This window comes from Lacerta agilis, chromosome Z (assembly GCF_009819535.1).
Source record: "Lacerta agilis isolate rLacAgi1 chromosome Z, rLacAgi1.pri, whole genome shotgun sequence".
Lineage (NCBI taxonomy): Eukaryota > Metazoa > Chordata > Lepidosauria > Squamata > Lacertidae > Lacerta > Lacerta agilis.
Genome location: NC_046331.1, coordinates 20,113,850 through 20,141,681, shown reverse-complemented (window position 1 = coordinate 20,141,681; position 27,832 = coordinate 20,113,850). Strand labels below are relative to the sequence as shown.

At 45.3% G+C, this 27,832-nt stretch overlaps 1 protein-coding gene across 1 annotated transcript; it reads right to left on the bottom strand.

Moving 5' to 3' along the window:
* Positions 1 to 15: 15 nt before the first annotated feature.
* Positions 16 to 27,832, bottom strand: LOC117040463. Its single transcript, XM_033138244.1, has 10 exons — positions 27,798 to 27,832; positions 27,121 to 27,203; positions 26,315 to 26,355; positions 25,991 to 26,107; positions 25,670 to 25,749; positions 25,070 to 25,172; positions 24,577 to 24,660; positions 24,112 to 24,216; positions 227 to 408; positions 16 to 31 (listed from the first exon to the last, which is right to left on the bottom strand). The coding sequence occupies exons 3-10, from the start codon at positions 26,342 to 26,344 to the stop codon at positions 16 to 18; spliced, it is 717 nt and encodes a 238-aa protein (XP_032994135.1). The 5' UTR covers positions 26,345 to 26,355; positions 27,121 to 27,203; positions 27,798 to 27,832.

Here is a 27,832-nt window from a genome sequence, read left to right as displayed (position 1 = left end):
TTCAGATACACTGTTTTACTGGTTGAACGTACTGGGGAATGGGGACAGAGAGGCATCACACCTTGTCTCAGGTTAGGAGATAACAGCACATGATAGCAATTATGCAACAGCTCAGGAAGGGTTTGCCCAAGGTATTTTGGCACCTGAGGCAAACCACAAAGTGGGGCCCACCCCCCAGAAAAAAAGAGGAAGGCAGATCCAGTGGTGGAGCTTCATGCTCCAGCACCGGGGAGTGGAGAGCAGGCGGGGTCGGGGCGAGGTGTGCGTCCTGGGGGCGTGGCGTGCCACCTGTGGAGGCATGGTGCGCAGCGTGGGCAGGGATGCAGCCACGATGGCACCCCACTGGGATCGCGCTGCCGGGGGTGGTACGCTCCCCTCACACTCCTGTTCCTCTGCCAGTGGGCAAATCTACAATAGGAACAAGGGGGAAATAAAATCAAGATTCAATATGAATTGAAGGCCATTGTGGGAAGGGAAGTAAGGTAAAAGGTAAAGGACCCCTGGATGGTTAAGTCCAGTCAAAGGCGACTATGGGGTGCAGTGCTCACCTCGCTTTTCAGGCCGAGGGAGCCAGCATTTGTCTATCGACAGCTTTCCGGGTCATATGGCCAGCATGACAAAACCGCTTCTGGCGCAACAGGATACCATAAAAGAAGCCAGAAAAATAGTCTGCTCTGAATCACTCTGGGTGGGTGCCAAGCCCAGGAGACCCCAGAGGGCAGCTTCTGCCATTTTCTCCCTAGGGGTGGTGGTGGGGAGACCATCAGCATCTCCTACTTGCCAACGGGCCACCACAGAGGTGACGTGGTAGGAGGGCTGTCAAACAGGAAATGGCCTTCAAGGAGCATGTTGCAGCTTTCAGTGCTACTGTGGCAACAGCAGTGGATGATGGATTCCTTGGAGGCCAAATATGCTGCCCTTGTGAATCCTGCTGCCTGAGCTGGTTGCCTCACCTTGCCTCATGGGTAGACCTGCCATGACCTCAGGTTCTGAGAAGCTGGCTTGGCCTGCCATAATTCTTCCTCTGTGGCTTGCATGGGCTGCCTGCTGCCACTGCCACTCACCTCAGAACTTGCTGCAGTTACCTGGCATTTCTCTGAAAGCGGCCGTCATGCTACAGTTTGCAGTGCCACCTATCTGTGGCCAAGAGAAATTTAGTGTGATGACACATAAATATTTTCAATACATAGAAGAAAAACATACTGTATTTTCCCATGTATAAGTCGATGGTTTTTACTATTAAAAAAAGAGAGAGGCAAAAATTGGGGGTCGTCTTATACATGGATAGTGAATGCATGGGGGGAGTAGTGGACAGGCGATTGGCTGTGACTGTGGTGAGCGGGCAGGAAATTTGCAGCTACAGTGAGTTGTGTGGGCGTGCAATTGGCGGCTTCGGCAAGGCGGGTGGGTGGGTGTGCAGGCAATTGGCAGAGGCAAGGTAGGCAGGCAATTGGCAGTGAGCGGGCGGGTGTTTGAGCGATTTGTGGCAGTGACCTCCCCAACAATTGAAGGGTGACCCCCCAAAAAACCTCAATAACTCAGGATGATCTCTTCCTCCCAAAAATATTGACTTCTTTTAAAAAAAAAATAATTAAACAAATTTACTAAACAAGTTATCAATCAATATACCCAGTTATATTTCCCCCTATTCTCCCCCCTCCCTCCCTCCCCCAGCCCCAAGACGTCCCTCAGCTCCCCTCTCTGATTCATTTATACATATTATCTTCTGCATGTTATAAATTTGTACGTATCATTACTTCTCTATTGTATGTTCTATTAATAATATAAATTGTGTATGTTTATTCAAAACCTGCCAATGAGTCCAAATCATTTTGTTTTTTAAAGTAGTTTGTAAATGGTTCCCATTCTTCCTTAAAGTCCCGGTTGTCCTTCTCACATAGTTTATATGTTAACTTTGCCAGTTCCGCATAACTCATCAGTTTTTCTTGCCATTGTTCTTTCGTAGGTGTTTCCTCATTCTCCCATAGTTGTGCCAACAAGACTCTTGACGCCGTTGTAGCATACATAAATAAATTATTTGTTTTCCTTGGCAGGTCTTGTCCTAGAATTCCCAACAGAAATGCTTCTGATTTCTTAACAAATGTCATTTTAAACTTTCCCCCCCCAGTTCATTATATATCTCCCAATTTTTTAAACTTCTCTACATTCCCACCACATATGATAAAACGTACCTTTTTTTCCTTTACATTTCCAACATGTATTTGACACAGTTTTATACATTTTTGCTATTTTTACTGGTGTCATATACCATCTGTACATCATTTTCATATAATTTTCCTTCAAAAGAGAACAATCTGCGGCACAGGAGAATAAAGAATGGTGGTGCCCATTATTAGCACCATTATTTACGTACATTGATAGCACAGGACATATTCCAAAAGACTGGGGGGCGGCCATTATAATTCCCATATATAAAAAAGGGAGTAAGTTGTAACAAGGAAATTATAGGCCAATAAGTCTACTTAATACAGTGAGTAAACGGTATGCTTCTCACCTTAAAGATAAATTACTGGAATGGCTTGAGGCAGAGTCCCAAATTGCTGACAAACAGGCAGGATTCTGAAAAGGATGAGCGACCACAGACCACTATCTAGTTCTACAACATCTAATCGAGAAATACACAGCCTATAAATCCTCTTCCCTGTTCGCGGCCTTTATAGATCTAAAAACTGCTTTTGATTCCATCTCATGAATTAAGCTCTGGGAAAAGTTGGAATCCTCATCAATTGATCCCCGCCTATTCCAGCTTATATGATGGCTATATATGAACACATATCTCATGGAGTGTTGTTCCCAGCAGGGCCATCTGACGTGTCCAGTGCCCACCCAGCGGGGAGTCAAGCAAGGATGTGTATTAGCCCCTTTATTGTACTGGTGTAATATACCATCTATACTTTCAAAAGAGAACAATCTGTAAATTTCAAATCTAACTTCCACAATTTTCCCCAGTCCTCAAACTGTATGTTATGTCAAATGTCTTGTGCCTATTTAATCATAACTGATTTAACCTCATCGTCTTTCATTTCCAATTCTAGCAGTATACTATATGCTTTCTTCAGTAGCTTCATATCTTCTTCTATAACCTCCTTTTGAAATCTGGAAATTGTGTAACCAAACCCTTTTTTATTATCTTTTTTGTACATCTCATTTAATTGTCTATAACTCTGAAAATGTTCTTTAATTTCTTCATAATCTTTTAGTTTCCATTTCCCTTCTTGGTCCCTCAACAGATCCCTATAAGTAGGCCACTTTCCCATTTTACCAAGTGGTTTGAGCAACGAAGCTTCAAATGGTGATAACCACCAAGGTGTTTTTTGTTCTATTAAATCTTTATATCTCTCCCAAATTCTCATTAATAATCTCCTAATTATATTATTCTAAAAGCCTTTATGGACTTTCCTTTTCCCATACTATAAGTATGCATGCCATCTGAATCTGTTATCATGCCCTTCCAAATCTAATGCATCTTCCCTTTCCAGTTTTATCCAGTCCCTAATCCAAACTAAACATGCAGCCTCGTAGTACAATTTGAGGTCTGGGAGAGCAAAGCCTCCTCTTTCTTTAATATCTGTAAGTATCTTATATTTAATCCTTGGCCTTTTGCCCCCCCCCCAACAAATTTGGAAATATCCTTTTGCCATTTTTTGAGGCGATCATCTTTAGCTATTACCGGGACTGTCTGAAAAAGGAAGAGCATTTTCGGCAAAACTTTCATTTTTACTGCCACAATTCTTCCTAGTAGGGAAAGGTTCATTCTGCTCCAAATTTCCAAATTCCTTTTAATCTCATTCCATGTTTTTTCATAATTGTCTTTATACACATTTAAGTTTCTTGTTCCAGTTACAGGTAGGTAGCCGTGTTGGTCTGCCATAGTCAAAACAAAATAAAAAATAAAAAATATTCCTTCCAGTAGCACCTTAGAGACCAACTAAATTTGTTCTTGGTATGAGCTTTCGTGTGCATGCACACTTCTTCAGATACACTGAAACAGAAGTATAAGGGTCTGGTGACTTCTGTTTCAGTGTATCTGAAGAAGTTTCTTGTTGTTAACCATTATGAGTGGACAGATACAGGATCCCAAGAAATGGAAGGGACCCAGGATACCATTCAGACTGATTCCTCCCCACCCCCAAAAAACTCAATACATTTGGGCTAAATGTAGCAATAGTGCTTCCTAACCTGCTCTAAAAATGTTCTGTTTTAGAAATTACTGTAGTCATCACCTTTGTTCCTGAGACTAAGTCTCTGGACCAGCAGAAGTTCAAGGGTTTCTCTTTCTCACTTGCATGCAGCTGCATAAATGTTAAAATCTACACAAGGAAAGGGTAATTCCCACATAAAAGTGCTCACTATGTAAAAAAAGGGAGGGCACATAAATCTGCTTCTGCTGGATAGTTGGTCTACAGCAGTTATTGAGGGAGGTGATTTTTGCTAGTAAAATGAAACAAAGGCAATATTGCAAGCACACCACAAGAGGGCGGCGGAGCCTGCAAAATAAGGATTTACTGTATCCTTGATTTAAAATTAGCACCACACCCCTATACAAGTCTATTCAGAAATCCCATTATGTTCAGTGGACGTTACTCCCAGGTAAGTATACAAATAAGTGCCACCTAAGCTGCTAATCTCTCATTGTCTTCTCTAGAGTATGAAATTCTTCTTATTTGGCGTTCACTTGTAGCCGAGTAAGATTGTCTTCCATAAACACAGTTTTAACAGTGAGGCCGCAAGTGACTGTAGAGGCCAATTCTGGATCCACACATCCTTTCACAGTGGGGACATACATTTCTGGGGGGTAGTTGATCACGGTGAGGGTTTGCCAAGCATGCCTTCCTCTTAGCACATTTCTCTCTTTTGTCCTGAGTTCGAGCATCTTCAAAGTCCATGACACCTTTGGCAAAGGCTGTTCTCCAACTGGAGCACTCACAGGCCAGTGTTTCCCAGTTGTCAATGTTCATACTACATTTTTAAAGATTTGCTTTGAGAAAGCCTTTAAACCTCTTTGGTTGACCACCAGCATTATGCTTTCCATTTTGAAGTTCGGAATAGAGTAATTGCTTTGGAAGATGATGATCAGGCATCTGAACAACATGACCAGCCCAACGGAGTTAATGTTGAAGAATCATTGCTTCAACACTGGTGATCTTTGCTTCTTCCTGTACACTGGCATTAGTTTGCCTGTCTTCCCAAGTGGTGTGTAAAAATTTTCGGAGACACCATTGATGGAATCTTTTGAGGAGTTGGAGATGGCATTTATAAGTGGTCCATGTTTCACAAACATACAATAAGGTTGGTAATACAATAGCTTTGTAAACAAGGACTTTGGTTTCCCTGTGAATGTTCTGGTCCTCAAACACTCTGCACTTCAATCGAGAGAAAGCTGCACTCTCAGAGCTCAATCGATGCTGGATTTCAGCATCAATATCAGCCCTTGTGGAAAGAAGTAATTGGCACTTTCCAACATTACACCATTGAGTTGGATTTGTGGCGCTGCAGAGGGGCTGGTTTTTTTGTTTTTCGGTGCAGCACTTTGGTTTTTTGGATGCTGAGCAATAGGCCAAGCTATTTGTAAGCTTCTGCAAAGATATTTAGGATGGTTTGGAGGTCATCCTCTGAGTGTGCACACACTACGTTGACATCAGCATACTGAAGCTCTATGACAGAAGTTATGGTAACCTTACTCTGGTTTCAGCCTATTCAGATTAAAGAGCTTTCCATGTGTTCAATATATGATTTCTACTCCGGTGAGGAGTTTCCCTTCGACAAAGTATAGGATCATGGCAATGAAAATAATAAATAGAGTTGGGGCAATAACACAACCCTGCTTAACACCTGATCCCACTCTCCCACTTTGAGAGCCATTGTTAACTGCAATTGTTGCTGTCATATTATCATAGAGGAGCTGAATGATGTTCACAAATTTATCTGGGCAGCCAATTTTTAGAAGGACAGTCCACAGGGCATTACAATTTACAGTGTCAAAGGCTTTAGTCTTTAGGTCAATAAACAGCATATACAGTGGTACCTCGGGTTACAAACCCTTCGGGTTATAAACACTTCAGGTTGTAGACTCCATTAACCCAGAAGTAATATCTCGGGTTAAGAACTTTACTTCAGGATGAGAACAGAAATCTTGTGGCGGTTGGTGCAGTGGCAGCTGAAGGCCCCATTAGCTAAAGAGGTACCTCAGGTTAAGAACAGTTTCAGGTTAAGAATGGACCACTGGAATGAATTAAGTTCTTAACCAGAGGTACCACTGTATAGGGGCTGGTTTTGCTCTCTGCATTTTTCTTGAAGCTGTCGAGCAGTGAAAATCATGTCCACTGTCCCGCTAGAAGGTTGTAAACCATTTTGGGGTTCAGGAAGGGCAGCCTTGGATATTGTTAGGAGACAGTGCTAAGATCCTTGCAAGAATTTTGCCAGCCACAGCTAATAAAGAAATGCCTCAATAGCTTCTGCAATCCGTTCTATCACCTTTTTAACAAAGATTGGTAATTCTGGCATTCCTAAAGTCTGCTAGGATCTCCCCTCTCTCTCAGAGTTTTTTTTTTTTATGAGCTTGTGAAGTTGTGTAAGTTCAATTCCGCCCACTTTGAAGACTTTGGCAGGTATCCCATCAGGTCCGCTGGCTTCATTGTTTTTCATTTGGTTAGTAGCTGTACACAACTCTCCCAGATTTGGAGATACTACAAGCTCATCTCTAATTTGTTTTTGCAGAATTTGTGAGAGGATCTCAGCAGCTATGGGTGAGTTGTGGGTAAGGAGATGCTGGCAATGTTCTTTCCAGAGCAGTGGAATAGCTACTTTATCTTTTAGAAGTGTGATACTGTCTGTTGAGCTTAGGGGGCACATGCCATGATTTATTGGCCCATAGATGGTTTTTGTGGCTTTAAAGAAACTTTGTGCATCATGAGTGTCGGCTAAGTACTGGATCTCTTGAGTTTTTTTTTTTTAATCCACCAGGTATTATTTAGTTTTCAGGGTTCTTCTCTGAACCTAAGCCTTAGTGTTTGTATAGGTTTTTTCTTAGTTGTGCAGTTTCTATCTCTTTGCCAGATCTGAAAGGCCTTCCTTTTCTTGTCAACAATGCATACAACCTCACTGTCATTCTCATCAAACCAGTCCTCGTGTTTCTTGGTTTGGTATCCAATAGTTTGTTCACAGGCTGCAATAATGGATGTTTTTAGCTTGGTCCAGTGTTCCTCAATGTTATCAGGGAACTCCGAAAGCAGGTGGTCCTTACGAGCCATTTGGAAGCAATCCCACTTAATGGGATCTTGAAGGGCTTGAGTGTTCATTTTGTGCCTTGGTTTCCTTCCTTGAAGCCTGGGTTGAGGTATAATCTTGATAGCCATCGTGGAGCATATTAATTGGTGATCTGTCCAGCAGCCATCGGACTCGTCATACCTCTGGTAAGAAGCACATCATGGCAATCGTCAGCTTGAACAAGAGGTGCCAGTGGTTCGACCAAGGGTGCCTCCATGATGTTTTAATTTTTTATATATATATATTTTGGGGGGGTCAAAAGAATGTGTTGGTAATAACAAGGTTGTGTGCTACACAAATAGTCAAAAATAAGATTCCGTGCAGGGTGGGGACACACTGTGCTCCTTCTGGGGTAGTTTGTCCACCTGCACTCAGCTCTCACCTGTAGCTCCTAGAAGCTGTCAGTATTCAAAAGCAGCCACACCCTGGGAAATGGCTTCAAGTGGTCAGTTAAACCAGGTGAGAGTAACTGATGGGTCTCAAACCCTTGGTGAGTTAGGGACTTCCCCTGCATGGGAAAAGAGGCTCCAGTGGATTGAGCAGACATGAATAATAGTGGATCCAATGGTCAAGAAGGCGGTTCCTGCACATGCTGTAGAAGGAAGTGTGAGGTAGATTGGACTCAAACAGTCTGGGAAGGATGACCATCTAGGGGAAGGAGAACTCTGATCCTAAACCTCTGCTGCCTTGCAGGATATCTTTAGGAGAAATAATGGCTTAGGAATAAACCCTACACAAATCTGGAGTGAAGTCCCTAAGATGGTTGGATGGCGCCTTACAAGCCTACTTCTGGCAACCTCTGCAGCCCAGGTGGTTCCAAATGTGTTGCTGCTTTCCTTCGGGGCAGATCAGTGAGGCCAAGAGGGAGGTCTTGTCATCTGGGCAACCCAGGACCTCCATATACACTGCCTTGGCTTGCCCACAGGGGAGGTCACTTTGGTGCTGCTAACACAGAGGCTTGACTTCACCCCCAGAGGGGCACGCCATTGTCTCTCAAAACAGACAGATGCCAACCAACCTACCATGTTGTTTTCAACCGTTTTTGATATTATCTAATACTGTGCTTTAAAATTAATTTTTTTGATTTAATTATTGTAACCCCACCTGGGACGTTAGGGTGAGGTGATAAAGGTAAAGATAAAGGTACCCCTGACCATTAGGTCCAGTCATGGACGACTCTGGGGTTGCAGCGCTCATCTCACTCTATAGGCTGAGGGAGCCGGCGTTTGTCCGCAGACAGCTTCCAGGTCATGTGTCCAGCATGACTAAGCCACTTCTGGCGAACCAGAGCAGCGCACGTAAATACCATTTACCTCCCCGCCGGAGCGGTACCTATGGATCTACTTGCACTTTGACGTGCTTTCGAACTGCTAGGTGGGCAGGAGTAGGGACCGAGCAACGGGAGCTCACCCTGTCGTGGGGTTTCGAACATAGCTGTCAACTTTTCCCTTTTCTTGCGAGGAATCCTGTTCGGAATAAGGGAATTGCCCTTAAAAAAAGGGAAAAGTTGACAGCTATGGATTTGAACTGCTGACCTTCTGATCGGCAAGCCCTAGGCTCTGTGGGTTAGACCACAGCGCCACCCGCGTCCCTAGAGTGAGGTGATAGAGTGTAACAAAAACCACAACAATTCCTACCTAGCAACCAGGTGAGAGAAGTGAGGAAAAAGCCCACTCATTTGCTGTGTGGCCCAAAGCAACTTCTTGGGTTCTGCTGAAATGTAATACTTGGAGAGAAGGAAAGCAGGACTATTCTATCAATGCCGCTGAGACACTAGTTGCCTTTGGTGTCCCCTCATCTGTCCTACAGCACTAATTCCATCAGGCTCCATTAGTGTTTCCATTCCAGCTGCTTATTTGTATGTGTTATTTTAAAAACTGGCACCTGAGTTTCCTCTTTTCCTCCCCCCACCCTCTTTTCCTTGGATACCATGTCTGTTAAATGATCCTCCACCTCTGTGGCTCTTGCTGCCTCTGTTCCCAACCAGAATGTCAATTACGTTCGCAGTGCGGCATTTTTACTTTTGGTGCAGGGGGCTAGCGAGAAACTTTAATTGACTGCATAGTTTCGCACGGACGTAAGCCAGAGGAGTTCTGGCCCCAGAAACATGAGGCTCCAGAAGAAGAGGAACAGCATGTTCACCTCATTGCTGCAGCTCGCTCAGATCTGAACCAAGAATGTCAAGGCCAAACTAACATATCAGGATGACTCGTTTTTGTTTTTTTTCTTCTTCTGGTAATGTCCTTTTCATGGAAGCCTATCTTGAAAGTTGTATATCAAACTGCAGACATTCTGGCCAAAGTATCCCCAAGAAGCTTGGATTCTGCAAAGGGCAATGGTTTATATGAGTTGAGAGGGAGCAAGCAGGAACTGGGTAGATCCTTGACAGAAGTGAAAAGGGGGAAAGGCAAAGCAAGAGAATAGCCAAATCCCCCTTGGACTGCCAAGGTGTCTTAGTCTTCTGCAGTGATTTTGCCTTATGCTTCTCAGGAGCATTAATTCCCCCCACTTGGCCTTTCAAGGGGGCGAAAATGGACATCTGCTTGGACAAGGCTGCAGCCAGGCTGGACCACAGCCCTGGGAGCCCCCAAATGACCACCCATAGAGTGGCAGGTGATGGAGGCAGACCTAAACAGGCCACATGTCACCATGGCACCTGTGGATGATGTTGTGGGTTTGCGGGACCAGTCTGAATGACACCCTGAATTCCTTCCACTTGCAAGAGTTAGGTGATGGTGCTGTCTAGGGTAATGCATGGGACTTTCTGCCACCCGCCTCACCTCCAAGCTAGGTAGGAGAACAAGAGCCAGAGTAGTGCAGGAGGCAGAGAAAACAGCCCCCAGATCAGAAATAAGTTACTTTAGTCTTTTCAGTGCTCACTCTGTTCTGAAGACGGAGTCTGGATATGAGAATTATATACTGTTACCCAAACCAATCCCCTTCGTGGGAGAGCAATCTCCATATAAATGGAGGCCCATCACTCTTAAGGGTGTCCCCACAGGAAGGACATGTGCTTGAGCATTGCCGTCTGTGTACAGAACCCGCATGGAAGTGCCGCGTTAAAGGCTTGTGTCCAGACTCATTTGTGGAAGATACTAATCTTGATCTTATCCAAAAGGCCAAGAAGCAGTTTGTGGAAGGGACCCTGGTGCAGCAGAGGCTCCCAGTGGGAGAGGCGTGACTTTCCACAATCCCCGCAGCCCCACCAACGCCCTCCCCACACTGCCGCAGAGGGGCCCTGTTCTCCTACAACAAAGAGGTTATTTCCGTGGTCATAATGGTGCTGTGGTTCAAGAGAGTTTTTAATATGCAAAGCTGTGTGTGCTAAGACTGTTTTTCCTTGGGGATTGGCAGGTTTTTGGTCCCCTGCCTCCCATTTTGTTCCAACAGGTCAGTGATGCAGAAGCAGCAGGAAGGGTGGTTGGGGAGGAGAGAAAGGACAATTCTCTGCATCACCACTGAAGTAATATCCAGGGTTGTCTGAAGGAGGCTCATGCAAAAAGACAAAGTCCGGTGTCAAAAACAAATTCATCAACGGTCTGGAGAGCCCACAGTCATTAGCACTTCTTTTTTTAAAAGAAGACCATTATTAAGCAAAGATGACATTTGTTCCTCTTTGAAGCACTCTTAAACTTTCAAAGTTGGCTTCACCAATCTGGTGCCCTCCAGGTGTTTGAGGCTAAATGATGGGAATAATAGTCAAAAACATCTGAAAGGCCCCAGGTTGCAAAGGCCATTTCAAAACAGCAATGTGAGGTGGCAACTATTTATGACTTATGATTTATTTATTTTTGAAATTGTGTTTCAACCACTGGTTAACAGAAGTGGTGAGCAAAGTTAAGACAGCCTTGCTTGCTTTCTTGCTTATAGTATTCCTGAACTGCTTAATATTTCAAAAAAAAAAAAAAATCTCCTGGTGCATAACATGTACAATATAAAAAGCTATATCACTTAAAACGGGGGGGGGGGACCAACAACCTTGCATTTCCCAAGAGCTTCTGACGCACTAGCCCTGATAACAAACCCTAAACAAACGTTACTGCGAGGCAAGGAAGTCTGGGTTTGTCCTTCGGTTCTTCAATAGATAACTCACCCAGTGATTCTGCCTCAACCAAAATGATCAAGGAGATGGAGTGACTCCCCTGGGAAGAAAGGCTCCAGCATTTGGGACCTTTTAGTTTAGAGAAAAGGAGAGGAACAGGTGACATGATATAAGTTTATAATATTGCACATGTCTGGAGAAAGTGAACAGAAAAAAAAGTTTCTCTCCACCACACTTGTGCTTGTGCACATCCAGTGAAGCTGAATGTGGGGAGACATGATTAAACACATAGTTAAACTATGGAACTCACTCCCACAGGAGGCGGCAATGGCCACCAACCTAGATACTTTCAAAAGGGCATCACACAACTTCATGGAGCTATTGATGACTCTTAGCCTTGATGGTTATGCTCTGCCTTCACAGCTGGAGGCAACGTCACTTCTGAATCCCAGTGGCTGGAACCCGCAAAAGGGGGAAGGGCTCCTGTACTCCCATCCTGCTTGGTGGCTTCCCATGGGGGCATCTGTTCGGCCACTGTGAGACCAGGATGCTAGGCTGGTGGGACATTGCCATGATCCAGCAGGCTCTTCTTGTGTTCTCATGTGCTACTGCCAAATACATATTGTTATTTATTACAGAAAAATTCTATACCGCTTAATTGTATATCAGAGCAGTGATCTCCAGTGGTCTCCCCATGCTCTTGCATAGTGGAACATGGAGGGGAATATTTTGTGTCTGGAATCCCCCTTGCTCAGGATAATTTCCTGAGATTTCACACGCAGGGACATACATTGGGGGGGGGGGGTAAGCCTGTCCAGCAGCATTTTAATGAGAATCAATCCAAGCTTCTAAGCCTGTACACAAACTGCACGTTTTCAGATGGAGCAACTTGCTTTGGAGGGTAGGACCTGGACCAAGGGATTCAAGTTACAAGAAAGAAGATTCTGACTGAACATTTGGAAGAACTGTCTGATGGTTTGACAGAGGAACAGACTCCCTGAAGAAGTGATAGACCCTCCTGGAGATTGGATGCCAAGGATTCTGTAGCTGTGATTCCTGCATCGCAGGGGGTGGACTAGATGAATCTTGGGGTCCCTTCCAACTCTACAGTTCAATGATTCTAGGAATATGCAGTTCTCCAATTCAAAACTTGATATGAAATGTACATATTAAAGGGAAGTATCCACAAAATGTGTATTAGTGGAAATAAGAAACAAAAAAAAAGTTGTATCGGCCAAAATTTCATATGACAGAGCACATATTATGTTTAATGTGCTTCAAAATCCACACACAGATTTTCAAGTGGACTTCAAACAAATAAATAAATTGCAAATTGCTGCAGAAACCTGGAGAAAACAGAACAAAAGAAATGAAGAGTACCAGTAACTGAAATAGGCAGAACCATCTATCCCTCACTCTCAGACACGCGTTTGTGGTGTTTGAAATTGGATAGAAGGTGTAGAAGCACTGACTTTTAACAGCTGGCAGCCATTATGTACTCTCCATAGCTGACATTTCCCCAGGAAAGCTGAACCATTTTGCCAGTCTGCAGGGCTGATTTTCCCACAGGAGAAACCCTGTGCTTGCAGAGCAGCCAAGGTGCCCTGAGGACGCCTTTCCTGTCTCTTGACCCGCACGCTTTGCCTCATCATGTTGGAGCTCCCATTGCAGGGCAGGGCACCTGGTGTAGCAGTTTTTGCAGCTTTGACATATTTGCTTACTTCATTCACACAGAAAGGCCTTCTAAATCTATGCCCTGAAAAACCCCTTTCCCCATGCCTCCCGGCCTGCTCTTTGTAAACACCTCTGCATTTGCCCCGGTTCCTTTTAAACTGTTTGAAGCAGGTGAAAGAGACAGGCCAATTAATCAAGAGCAGCCATTTTCCTGGACTAGCAGCCTCTTCCAGAGTTAAAACAAAGACCAACCATTGCTAGATCTTTTTGTGTCGGGGCCTCCCTGAATTTAATGCTTGTTAACCCCTAAGGACTCCTGAAACATTTGCTGTCCAAAGGCCCTTAGCCAAACTTGGCACGCCTCCGATGAAGTAATGTCATACCTGTCCGTCTGTCTGGCCTCTTGCTTTACAATATTTGGAGTGAAAATGCATGTTGTATAACTTTTTGTGACATTGTTTAGAAAGCGGCCATTTGTATGTGTCAAAATGAAGTGCAAATCACCCCTCCGGTCAGCAGAAGTGTGGTTTTCTTTCTCAATAGATATTTTGCAATGCGTGCTTGTTATGATTGCTACTCAGTTGCGCATCGTCCTGTTCCTCCGGAAGAAAGTGCAATGTAATGGAGAACATCGCGGGAGCCATTCTGTACAGATGGCATCCAACCCATCATTTTGGCTCTCCCCACTTGTATTTCCGTATCACAGCTAGTGTGAATTAAGTCTGAGTTAACTCGAACATGTCGTTTTGCCTTTCTCTCAACAGCTAAACTGGGTTGAGCTGTGATTAGTGCGGAAATGTTGGCCTCTTTGTAGTGCCTCTGTCTGTAGTGCAGACATCTCCACCAGTTATAGTCCAATGTGCCAGCATGGTGTAGTGGTTAAGAGCGGTGGACTTGTAAATCTTGTGAAGCAGGTTCGATTCCCCGCTCCTCCACATGCAGGTGATGGGTGACCTTGGGCTGTTCCCACTTCTCTGAAGTCTCTCGGTCTCACTCACCTCACAGAGTGTTTGTTGTGGGGGAGGAAGGGAAGGGAGATTGTTGGGTTGAGCTGTGATTAGTGTGGAAATGTTGGCCTCTAGTGCAGGCATCTCCAACAGTTGTGGTCCAAACTTGCTCAGCTGCTGAGAAAGAGGCAAAGTGCTGGTGCCTATTTTCTTTTTTTACTTCACAGTGTTGAGAGAGGAATCATGTAAAATTCAGAGGAATAAGAATATCGGAAGTCTGGCAGTGTTTTGGGTCATATATTATTTAGTAAAGTGTGATTACGGAAGATCCAACTATAAATGCAAACTGAATCAAATATCTCCCCCATTCCTAATGAATACCTAAGGAGTTCTAATCATGCACCAAAAATGTCCCAAATTTATCTTTGGAAACAGGTGTGTTGTACAGGGGGCCTTGCAGTGATCAGCAGCTGTTAAGTGGGCACTGGAGGACATCCATTCACACCAATAGATTTGATTCCACCACAGGACAAGAAAAGGCCACTGGGCTTGAGATGAGATTGAGCTCATGGGTGTGAAAAGGCCAGGTTTGATGCTTCCAAAAATAAAGTGTGGGTGAAATTATCAAGGCATTGTGGTATGCACAGGTGCAATAGTATGGATTTACTATTTTTTTAAGCCCTACCTAAACGAGTCTGTTTAATGGGGTGCAAGCTTTTACAAGTATGGTGTGTGTGTGTGTGTGTGTGTGTGTGTGTGAGATTTTTAAAACCATACAGTAGCCTGGCTTAGTAACACCATACTAATGTACAGGCTCCAAGAAAGGGGCTTCAAGCCACTTTGATTCTCCCCTGTTCCTCTCACTGTCACACCACACTGAGCTAAATGGGAACGCTGAGCTCCCTGAGTTCTCGCCATGGCCATGCTCCATCAGAAAGAGCAGTGGGGAGCCTAGCAGCTGCATGCTGTCATCTCAGAGTCTGCACATTGCTGTGATGTTGCTTTTAGGACTGGACTCCAATTCCCACCAGCCCCTGTTTCCGTGGCCAATATCAAGGTGGGTGAGAGTTGTGGTCTAAAATATCTAGAGGGCACCCAGTGGCACAAAGCTGATCTAATGGAAGCTCTTGTGGGCTCATAGTTCCATAGGTGGATCCAAAGGGCCACCTAGACCAACCCACTGAAACGAATTCGCCTTTTACATCACAGCCATGTGTTCAGCTGTCAAGTCAATTGTCCCTAACCCTATATACTTCTGAACAATCTAATGGGTCTAGACAATGCTTCATTTCAAAAGAAGTCAGTTTTTATGCTTCCAGTCTCTTCAAACTGTGCAATATTAATAACTGCAATAGTCTATGGATCAGCCTTCGCCAGCCTGATTTTCTCCTGATGCTTTGGACTGCAACTTCCTTCAGCAGAACCGTCAGGCTGGCTGGGGCTGATGGGAGCAGGTATTGGAAGAAATCCACACTAAAATGCTGGTGAGTTTCCACAAGGACTATTAAAAAGAAAATTCAGAACTTGAAATAACGAGAAACCGAGAGAAGCCAAAACAGACATGATTTCATCCCTGCAGCTGGATGACAGTTGCAAGGGAAGAAGAGCCGGAAAGGACTATTGCCCCATGCCCTTCTTGTGTGCAACTACTGTGTTCCTTTATGGGATGCTGGAGGGTATGGAGAAGCAGGTTGTGTGGAGAAGGAGGAACAAGGCAGCAGGATTCTGTCACCTCTCCAGGCAGTGACTGCAGAACCTGAAGAGGGTTGCTGTTGGTACTTTCATGTACATTGAGGTGCATTTTAGGAACTGTATTACTTTTCATGTCACTATAAATTGATGTGGCTTCCTCCAAACAGAATGGCCAGCCTTTGCTGTCTGTCCCCTGTTATTTCGCTTTTAACAGCTGCTTGACCTACAGACATTAACAGATGAAAATGCAGATGTGCTGAAAAACTGCTGGTTTCTACAGACCTAAAAGGTAAAGGTAAAGGGGACCCCTGACCATTAGGTCCAGTCGCGGACGACTCTGGGGTTGCGGCGCTCATCTCCCTTTATTGGCCGAGGGAGCCGGCATACAGCTTCCGGGTCAGGTGGCCAGCATGACTAAGCCGCTTCTGGCGAACCAGAGTAGCGCATGGAAACGCCGTTTACCTTCCTGCTGGAGCAGTACTAGATGCCATTAAAAACACAGCAGCTGGCCAGGTCAGTTTTTTCTTCTGGTCACTTGGCCATCCAACGTTGTCACTACCTCCCAGTGCCACACACCCACACCCTACTGTCATGAAACTTGTTCTTTGGTGATGTGAGTGAAAATTCATTCTCATATACCCTTCCCAGCCCCCATCACAGAAATACAGTTCCCAGGGGTCCCTTGGGGAGAAGGAATGGCTGTTAAAGAAGTTTATGTCTACAATGCAGACACCCCAGGAGAGGGAAAGTGAGAAGGTTGTATCCAGTTCTCTTCGGGGATAAATGTTTGCAGATGTCCGTACGCCGCCCCCCCCCCAAACACACACACACACACACACACACACACACACACACACACACACACAGTCTGATCTTAATGTTGCCTTCTGAGAATTCCAGCACCTTTGCAATAACTTCTGTACTCCAGGTTCTGCAGAAATCCCTAAAGCCCAAACCTCCAAACATGCATGTTCTCAATTAGGAGAGCAGCAGTGCTTCCATCCCATGTATTGGCAGGATGGGAACACTGAGCCGTTCCTGTTCACCAACCGTCAGAGGCAGCAGCAGTGCCTGACAATGTTTCTCCCTCACGGTTCTGCCTGCTCAAAACTCACAGCCGTGGAGGTGCTGCTTATAAAGCAAGCCACGGATGCTTCCCTCCCATAGTGGCATACTTTCCTCATCCCAGCTAGTGTGGATATTTCAAAAGAAAAATCCTCCACAACACACCTCCAAGGTTGTTCAGGAACCATTTGTATAGGGGTTTGAAATCTAAACTGTTTTATATGACTGAAAAATACCTGGCCTTTGCAAAGCATGTCAGAGTGGTCCGAGCCGCTCTTGTACACTATTCAGAAACCATTTGCCAGCACCTCTCAGGTGGGTGCCATTGCCATTATAAGAGAACTCATGGTGACTTCCAGCACCTCTTTTTCTAGAAAAATAGCACCGGGTTTGTTGTATCTATAAAAGACAATAAAAATAATTAGAATTTTTTTTTTAAAAAAAAATTCTTCCCCAACTATGGACCTGGAACCAAACTACATGGATAACCTGATGGGATTTCAGTGGCATGTAGCTTTGTTTTCCTGGAACTTACTGGACTACAATGGCAAGCACTGATGGAAGGGGCATCTGCCCAACTACATGTTTGATTTATTTGTCCAGACCAGAAGCCTTATTAATGTTTTGAATAGCTTTAAACCTAGTTTTTGATGTCTCACGACATACTTAAATTCCTCTTTGAAATAATTTCTGCATGCTTTCGTAATGCTGTAAGGTTTGACCCAGTGCTATTAAGCATCCAAGCTTTTATGGAGAAATTGGAAACATTTCGGGAGGGCCGGCTAGAGATCGCAACCACAGGCAATTGACCGATTGCTTCGTTTGCTCCTCCTGCCGAGGGGCTGAGCCAGGGCAGCCTGACCAGCACCACCAGCTGCTCCCAGATGTCTGTCTGTTTCAGCCAGTGGGATTGGAATGCCCTACTGCAATTGCCCAGGTAGGACACTTTGCATTCTCAATACTCCTGGGTGGGGATTGAAGGGTCAGCCAATTTCGTTTTCTCCATTTCTCATTTATCCAGTTTTAAATTGTGTTCTCCACATTTATACAGCAATTTGGAAGAAAGAAAGAAAATCCTCATGAAAATTGTTCAGAGTTTTAATGCAAATTTCTCTCCAAACACACATTTTTATATGCAATTTTAACAAATGTACATATTTTTTGCAATAGGTTTTCTTAATATAATGCGTCTTTGTATGTCATTTTCACTAATATATTCATTTTGTGCACATTACCCTTCAACATGTGCATTTTTGGAAGCGTTATTTGGCTGGAGAACTGCATAATGCAATTTGGATAAATGTGAGTTTTGATGGATGGTTGTGTTTTGGTTCTCATATTGTTTCCAAGAGTGAGAATTTGATAGATCTGGCTTTAAATGTGAATGAATCAGAAGATCTCCCCAATCCCTACTCATGAATGGGAAAGCTCGTGTTTGCTTTGAACAAGAATAAAACTGCCCCAAGGTGACAAGATCAATCTGCCCATATTGATGAGCAGCCTTGGGGCTCCCACCAGTTGGCTCCCGCCAAAAAAAGCTGCACAGTTTTTGGTGCTGCACCACCCCTCTTCTTCCCCCTCCTCCACATCACATGGGCCCCCCACTCAAAATTTTGGGTGGAAGGTGGAAGAGTCCCTGAGACCCTCATGTGTATGTGTTGTGGACAGGGTGAGGGAGGAGGAGGCAAGTGACTGTTGGGGAGGAGAGGTGGGGCAGTCATGGCGACAGGCAGAGGTGAGCAAGGGCCCACCAGTGGGGTTGTTGGATGTGGAGAGTGGTGAGCCCCAAAGAAGAGAAGGGGAGCTGTCCAGTGAGAAGGGGAGGTGGATGCATCTCCAGAGGGGGCGGGGAGGCATTGCAGGTGTGTTGAGGGTCCAGGTCCTTTCCCAATTTGCATCATCAGGATGTTGGAGGGTATGTCACAGTAGCACTGTTAAAGCCAAGTTGCACACAGGCGAGCACCTCCAGCAGGTTCCCTAGCAGCAAAAGAGAGGAAGGTGCCTCTGGGTCCTGCTATTGGAGACCCCCAGCTCCAGATCTCTGATGCCTGGCCCCAACATTACACTGTGTGCTGGGTACCTTTCTGATGCTCTTGAGCAAAATTCGCACCATGCATTTAAAGCAGGCATGGCCGAACTTGGCCCTCCAGCTGTTTTGGGACTACAACTCCCATCATCCCTACCTAGCAGGACCAGTGGTCAGGGATGATGGGAATTGTAATCCCAAAACAGCTGGAGGGCAAAGTTTGTCCATGCCTGATTAAAGCATTGTAATAACACATTAAAAAGCCATGGCTTCCCCCAAAGAATGGTGGGAAATGCAGTTAAGGGTGTTGAGAGTTGTGAGGAGACCCCCCCCCCCATTACCCTTCCAGAATGACAGTTCTCTGAGTGAAGAGAGGTAAACTGTTAAACCAACTGCATCACTGTGAAGGGAATGTCAGGGGGGGGAAGTCTTCTAACAGCTCTCAGCACACTTAACAAACTGCACCTCCCAGAATCCTTTGCAGGAAGTCATGGCTGTTTAATAAATAGTGTTTTTAAAATTCCATGGTATGGATGTGGCCTTAGTGGAAGAAAGGTAGATAGGTAATTGGGGCAGGGGAAGGGGGAACACAGGATGCAGACCATGAACTGGGGAGTATGAGGACCTGCTGTGCATATTTACTTATTTCATTTGTTTGCCACCTTTATCTTCCAAGGATCTCAAGGTGGTGTATATGGTTCTCCTCTTCTGCATTTCATCCTTACAACAACCCTGTGAGGTAGGTTAGGCTAAGAGATGGTGACTGGCCCAAGGTCACCCAGTGAACTTTATTGCTGAGTGAGGATTCGAACCTTGTTCTCCCAGGTCCTAGTACAACACTCTAACCACTACCTCCTGTTTTCTGCTTTCGGAAATGCTTCTGTGACCTCTGATGACATCATAGTGCTCTGTCAGATTTGAGGCCTTCTGCTGTTACAGTGGAGCAGGCCTGTTGAGTGACAGGTTCGGAAAGTGCGGGTGAGAAAGGAGATGGAATCACTGTGAATATTTATAGCCGCCGCCTGGATCAGGAAATGTCATTTGCGTGGGATAACCAGTCTCATATAAGCAACCTGCTGAAGTCTAATTAATGCATGAATGGGTTAAAACGAGAGAGTAAACTATCCTGCCAGGTTCAGCTTTGTCCACTTCACTTAGCTTGAGAAGAAATCGATTATTTCAATCATAGTCTACCTGAGAAGTAGGTTTTAGTTGGTTGCTCCAGCTCCAACTTCATGGGTCTGACCACCCACTCTTGGGTTCCTCATCAAAGAGTTCTTGCCTCAGACTTGAAACATGGCATCCAGGAATTCTCCTTTCTCTCTGTGTTTTTTCCTGAACTAGCAATTGGGAGGCTGCATCCACATTTTTTAAAAATAAATTTTATTAAAGATTTTCTTGGTTTACAATGCCTCTTTTTTCAGGTTGTGTTTTCTATAGATCAGTTACATTTGTTGTGAGAATTTGTTGTGAGACATTAGTGTTGTATACAGTAAAAGGTGGGGGGGGGGAAGAGGGGGGTGGTGTGGTAAAAGGGTTGCCATATTTTGAAGAGCAAAAAAGAGAACACATTTGCCAGTGCCTGGGGTGGGGGGAGGGGAAGCAGGAGCGTGCATGCAACGGGGCACGTTGTGGGTTGGGTGTGCGCTGGAGCGACATTGGATGGTGCCGGGGATGGATGCAGCAAAATTTGTGCATGCAAAATCTAAAGAAAGAAAGAAAGAAAACTAAATGACAAAAATTTAGTTGGAGGGAAGCAAGGGATGGGGCTGCGGACCCCCTGGGTGCATTCCATGGGAACCACTAGCTTAGTATATTTCCTTGCTGGTGAGAGAGGTTGGGAGTGGCCTAGGGTGTAGTTGGTTGTCTTTGGTTAGCCGCAGTGAGATTTGTTTATGGGGGGGGGGGATGGATTGTTGGGTCAAGTTACCCATATTGCCGTCAGTGGATTCTCATTCTTGTCTTGTTGGGCTATGTATGTAATAAAGGGGAGACATACCGAGGTGAAGGCATCCTCTTCTTTTTGTCCCTGTGACAGTTTCAGTCTATTGGCTAGCTTTTCTAATAAGGCCCATGTTTACTCCTGACAGGTCTCTCCAGTGTCTGGCTATGAGGCTTCTGGCTGCTGAGAGTAGGTGGGTTATGAGCTCTTTATCGTGTGAGTGGGCATTCTTATTTTGGAAGATGTTCAGTAGGGCCAGTTCTGGGGTGACTTCTAATACATATTTAGTTATTTTGTATATTTCTTGCAGGACTGCTGTCTCTAGTAGGGTTGGATTTGGGGGCATTCCCACAACATGTGGAGGTAGAGATGCCTGTGGAGGGGCAGCCTCTCCAACAGTTTGGTGAGGTTCCTGGACGTATCAGCACCAGTTCCCATGGTGTTAGGTACCATCTGTAAGTTTCAGAGTGAGTTCTCTTCTTTTGGATTTAAAGGGAGGTCTAGACCACATTCTAGTCCATTGGGTGGGGTTAATTTTGTAGCCTGTCATGCTCCCATTGTTTTTTGATTGTGTCTAGGGGGGTGTTGTGGGATTTTGGAGTATTTTGTATATTGTGGATACCATCCCCTTGCCATGTTCCTCTGCTGTCAGGAGGAGATTTTCGAAGGTGGTCAAGGGCTTAGTGGCTGCTGATTTTACTGCTGGATTGTTTAAGAAGGCATGTAGTTGGGTCTCCCCTAGTTTGTCTTGTTTCGATATGGGTTTGCCAGGTTTTTATCTGGAGGTTTTGTGCTGCATATTGGAATAGTGGGTGATGAACCAGGGGGATTACTGGGGATGGGGTTGGGGGTAGTTTGCTTCCCTTTTCCTTCCATGCTTTGTGTGAACCTGTTTAGTGTTGTGAGGATTTTCCTTAGGTTTTTTTTTTTTGAGGAACAAATGCTGTGGTGATAGGGTTTTCTAATGTGCCTTTCTCTGAGTGCACCTATTGTTTCATATCATCTTCTAGAATGTATGGGTTTATGTGGGGCACTTGGGTGGTGAAGTAGTATAATTCTATGTTGGGGATTCCCCATCCTTCTTCTGAGGTGGGGAGGTATAGGTGTTTGGGGCTTGTTCTTGGCTTCTTGACCACACCATACATATGAAGCACTATGACAGCACTTTAAACACTCATGTGTTCCCCCAAAGGATCCTGGGAAATGTAGTTTGTTCAGAGTTCTTAGAGTTGTTAAGAGTCCTCTTAGTTTCCTCACATTTCTAAAATTCCCAGTTTTCTGAGAGTAGGGATTGACCATTAAAACACTCTGTGAACTGTAGCTCTGGGAAGGGAATAGGGGCTTCCTCGGGCTGGCAAAGGCTGAATTAGATTCTCTCTTTTCCCTTCTGCTTTTCTCTTCTTCCGTTCATTTTTTAAAGCTGTAGCCCCTTTAGCTTCCCCCCATCCCACCCCACGGCAAATATGCCAGCACATGTGACTCCTAATAGCCCAGCAGCAGTAAGAAGGATCTAACAGAATGTTAATAAAAAGGGGTCTTGATTAGGACAAAAAAATAAATAAGCTGGCCATTGCTGGTGTGCAATGCCTGCCACCAGTAGATTGAAAAGTTGCATATGGTATCTTTAAAAGCCTGGGAAAAGTAAGCCTTCAGTTGGCGCCATAAAGGTAACACTGACGCAGCCAGGAATCCTTCCCTGTAGAGCAAGTCCCAGAGGCAACAATAGAATGCATCCTTGGATCTCTCCCTCTCTCTCACACACACAGGCACATTTTGGGCAATCTTATCAAAATATGAACTGTTTAAGTGCTTCCAAGTATTCTTGTTTAGCATCTCATGTTACCATACATAATTTCCTTGGCAGGGCTGTTGTACCTTCAAAGCTGCACGAAGGGAGGAAACATAACAGGCCAGGCCTTCTCGGCACTGCTCTCAAGATAAACCCTTCACCTGCCTGTTTTGCAGCTTTCCACGGCTGCATCTTTCTTTGCCCAGTCCAGAGAAGTACTGATGAGGAAGTCTGCACCTGCTGACTTTTAAAAGGGCAGACTCTTCCCATCAAAGCCTCACAATGTGCTGTGCCACCTGCCCTCCTGTGGCTCCTGACCATTCTGCTTCTGCCCCCAACTCCTGTCCAAGTGGCATCACTGTGGAACAGTGTTCTGCTGCTCACACGGAGAGGAAAGACAATCTCTTATTCAAGTAGGCACACATGATGAAGATCAGGATACGCCATGCTTTCTTAAAAAAATAAAATATAAATCAAAGCAGCAACTAGGGAGGCAGCTTCAGTGGTGGTAGGGGGGGGGGTTTAACTCCTCCCTCCCAAACCTTTTACTTGATCTAAATCACCCTCAGACGTTGCCAGCAGTGTCTCTTTCCTCCCCCCACCCCAGAAAGAAACCTCTAAGCCACAGCACAGGGGTGCAAGTAAAGTGATGGAACAGAAATCACAAAGACAAATGTAAGCTCAGAATTGCTCAAAATTCAATTTTTATTTATAATGGGAAATGTTCTCAGATAATGGGAAATGCCCTCAGATAATGGCAAATGCCCTCAAATAATAACATCAGGCAATGATTCCTCCTTCATCACTGACCACACACATTAAACTGGTTTGGGAAGAGGATTCATTCCGCCTAATCCAGTGGTGGGAACACATCCTGAATTACAGCCTGGACGTCCACTGGATGGAAGAGAAAGGAAAAGAAGTGAGTCTTCCTTACAACCAGGTCCAGACTCATCACCGGGCATCCTTAGGCAGCTAATGCCCCCCATGCCCTGGCAAAGCCCAGTGGAGCTGCTACCCACCCCCAACACCAACACCCCCATTGACAGACCATTGGGAGTCACCGGCCTCCACCACCTGGAATCAGCATCCCCATAGCATCTGGGATCAGCTGTTCACTCTCCACCTTGCTTGGGGGCTTCGATGCAGGGCTGGGATTTCAACCTGAGGCAGGTGTGTTACAGCAAAGAAGTGAGCCCTCCTCAGACCCCAGTTAGGCTGCCAAGGATGGCTTTGGTGTGGAGAGTGAGCCCTGTGGGTTTGTTCTGTGCTTGCAGAATTGAGAACTTGCCTTGACTGATGTTTTGGAACAGTGCAGAGAGCTCCTGGGGGAGAATCATATTTATGACCCCAGCCTGTAGAATCAAGAAAAGCCTGAATCAGGTCCTTTTTAAACCCCAAAGCAGCTGCTGAACCCCACTTCCTTGGCTCCAAGGACCTCTTTGGACTCTGCTGCCTAGTAGGTGGAGGCTAAAGGGCAGCATCAAAGAAGTGTGCAAAAAACTACCACCTGAATAATCCTGGACACACTGGGAGACCATGTTACTTCTCTGCCCGACAACAGGCTTGGATGTCTCTTCTTCTATTGAGATAGTGTTTTGTAAGCCACTTTTAGAAACCACTCTGGGTCATAAAACAGATACTTACACTCAGGTTGTTATATTTTAATGCATTTGCCAGCAAAATATGGATGCTGCTGGTAGCCAATGCTCTTTCCTGCACATCGTCTGCATTGAAATAAACGGTCAGCGTCTGTGGGAGGAAAAAGCACCTTAGTATCAGGGGGCTGGTTTGAGCTAGAGAGGCAAGCTGGGAACTCTCCCCCAGTATCTGAGGGAGATCCTTTGCTCAATGTTCCAGACAGCGCAAAAAGGCTTCCTCCCAAGTCACCAAGCCCCAAATTTGCTTTGGGGGCCCCCTGTGGCTGCTGCACCCAGATGGAGATTGAAGAAAGGGCCTAGACAAGGGTGGCCCCTTGTCTGAGTGGCCTGCCCTTCCCCAGCATGTCAGGAGACACCCATGCTCTAAGTTTGTGATGCTGCCTGATCAAGCTTTTATGTCAACAGGCTCTGCTGAAATGAATCAATACCCTCGTCCCACCAACACACTTACTTCCAAGAGGATTCTAAGGCATGGAACGGTTGGGTCCTCAGTCAGCAGGCGCCTCACAATTGCATGAAACAGCTGCTTGAGGGCCTGATGGTGTAAACCATTTTCACAGAGGTGGATTCACAGATTCATGGGAGGAGATGATGTGACATGGGGGAGGGAAAATAGCAGATTTTTAGCACTGGATAAGAGGGAGTGTGATACTGAAGCAAACTGACAGAATAGAGACAAAGGCCAGCTTCAAATGAGACTAAGTGTTTTCACTCACGGACAAATAATGAGGCAAATTCACTTTCTGAATGGAGATGACGTTTAAAAAAATCATTGTGTGTAATAGCTGGAAACCAGTGGAACCAAAAGCATGACAGTATCTGTGTATCTAAGCTTAAAGTCTCGCTGAAAAATTAGTAAGAAATGAAAAGATGTGCAAAATTTTCAGGAGATAAATTGAACCAATGGAAGTCAAGAGTAATGATCAAAGCTACAAAGAATTTACCTCCCTGTCAGCATTGGTCAGTCCAGGAATGTGAGCAATTGGATAAAGCATCCCACAGATGATGGCCCTTTTCTTATTAGCCTCATATGATGGTCTCATGAAGCTGTCACGATGAAGCAGAAAATATGAGATTGAATTTTCCAAAGTCCTATGGATGATTTCCTGGCTTGTTGGGAACCCCAACAAGCCTGGACCTCCGAAGCATGTACATTTAAAACCTACACAACCCACTGAAGAACTAATCCCATGCCAGAATAGCTCCCTATTGACCCATCAAGTCCCAGCTTCCGTTAAGGAAGGAGAGAGATTGGAGAAGGGGATACATCCAGCCCTGGAAGCATAAAAGCCACCAGTGGCTTTTCTTGTCTTTTTTAGAGACAGAAGCTTCCATTGCTCCATCCTGCCTACCCTATCAGCTTGTTGTCAAGCTCAAGATGGCACCCTTGGCCCATTTGTTCAGTTACTGCTATTTCCCTGCATTGTGATTCTTCCCTCTCAGTCTACATTGCCAACTGCTGACTGCCCTTTCCTCAAGCAGCTCACAAAACCCCACTTTGCCATTTCTAATTCCCAATTACACAAACAATGCCAACAACATACGTGAGGCAGATGATGTCATTCATTCCCCTTTTCAATACTTTGAAGGGGACTGGAAACATGTACCATCTATCCACGATGTCCTGAGAAGAGTTCAAAGAGCAGAAGAGCAAAGTCAGTTTCCCATGGAATTCAGGGGGGCTGCTCCAGCCCCAGACTCAGCGGTTGACTTCGGTTGCAGTTGGAATGCCTGCCCCCAATGCCTTCAAATGCTTCTTCTTTGCCAGACCCACAAACCTCCTTTTCACAGACCATTACCCAAACCCCACCCCCACCCCTTCCACCCACCTCCCCACTGGATTTCTCATGCTGAACCTCACTTACCATTATGACCTTGGTCACATGTTCTTTCTGATACACCACTGCTTCATGACTCACATTATAGGTTCGATCACATGTGAAGTGCACACAAAAGAGGAAAAAATAATCCCTGGCCAGATCCTGAAAGTGGGGGGAAAAAACAGATTTTTAATCAGGAATGAACTTTCTCAACCTCATACCTGCGAAAGCCATGAGGGCAAAAGGGATTGCTCCTGGATCCCAGGGGATGAACATCAAAACCGGCATTTTACTGGGCTGGTGGGTGGGGGGAGTTAAGGGAACTTACTGTGCTCAGGGGGTCTTGTACCTACACCCACAGATACTAACCTGGAGAGTTGTTTCAATTGCCTCTTCCATAATTTCTGCAACTGAAAGAGGAGAAAAGGATGTGAAGGAAGGTTCATCCATCTGTTTACATCTCATGCATCAATTTCTTACTTTCTCAGTTTCTCTTGCCACCACTCTTCAGAGGACCCCTTCAGATGACCCTCTCTGCTCCCCTCCTGCACCCCACCCATTCCCTGACATCTCCCCTTCACTTTGGCCAAGCCCCCACCTCCTTTCCCTCTCTCATGCTTGTCACTCTTCTTTCTTTAATGTGTTGTGGCTTTATTCTGCACTGTAAGACTGGTGGAGTATAAAATGGCATGTGGAGTGCAGAGACTGGAGAGAGAGAGGCTTTTTCCCTGTCTCGTAATGCCAGTGCCCAAGTCATACAGTGAAACTGGCGAGTGGAAGATTACAAGCAGACCAGAGGAAGGACGGAACTCCCTGCCACTAGATAAGGGAATGGGACAGATTAGAGAAATTTGTGGCAAATCAGGTCATTGGCAGCTAAATATTTCCCCCAGGAGAAGAGGCAGCATGTCTCTCAATAGCACGATTTCTGTTGTGGACTTTGCCCAAAACATCTGGTTGGCCACTATGGGAACAGACTGCTGGACTAGATGGGCCACTGATCTGCTCTAGCATGGCTCTTACAAAGGAGCCTGAGCTTCAGCCGCCTTCTTACAAGACTCCTTGCTCTCATCCTGACTCCTACACAAAACAAGACACCTCCTCAACAGCACCTTTACCTAACCTCCCTTCCTAGGCAGATCTACTACAGCAACACATGCCCCACTTTCACATACTTTTAGAAGAGATCCTTAAAGGGGTGACCTTAAAGGAGTGACCTCTGCAATCCCAAGACAGTAGGCTTTGCGGGTGGATAAAGCTAGAAGAGATGGGGGAGAGGTGAGAATGAGACCCAGAGCCAGAAATATTGTGGGGAGAATTGTCCCCTGTGGAGACCACAAAACCACTGCAGAATAGCCCAAGTAGAAAAAATGTGTAGCCTTCTCTGTTTCAAACTATTGAATGGCAGTTCAGTGAAATGGCCTCTAGCATTTCCGACACATCAGCGTCTCTGGAGAGGGGCTGCTAAAGCCTCCACTCTCCACAGATCCCAATGAAGGCAAAATGATGGTCCCCCAAATCCTGGCCAAAGCCACATTCACCGACTCCCCATCAAGGTTTGATTTTGCTCAGCAGCAACACAGTGAAACAGTTTGCACCATTACAACTTGCACCATAAAAAAAAACACAGAGATACGAATCACTCTTTTTAAGAACATACAAAACTTAGTGGATATGGAAAATGAAATGATATCATGGCCGATATAGGATTTACACAGAAAATAGAAAATTAATATAACTCCCACCTGCCCACCCCACCTCCCCAAGCCTATCTAGTTAGGAAATAATTCAAAGTCCCTAAAATATCACATAAATGAAAGAGGGGGAAAAAACCCAACCCATTCTTACCTACCTCAAGGCAATGATCCACACCTCACAGCAGACCAG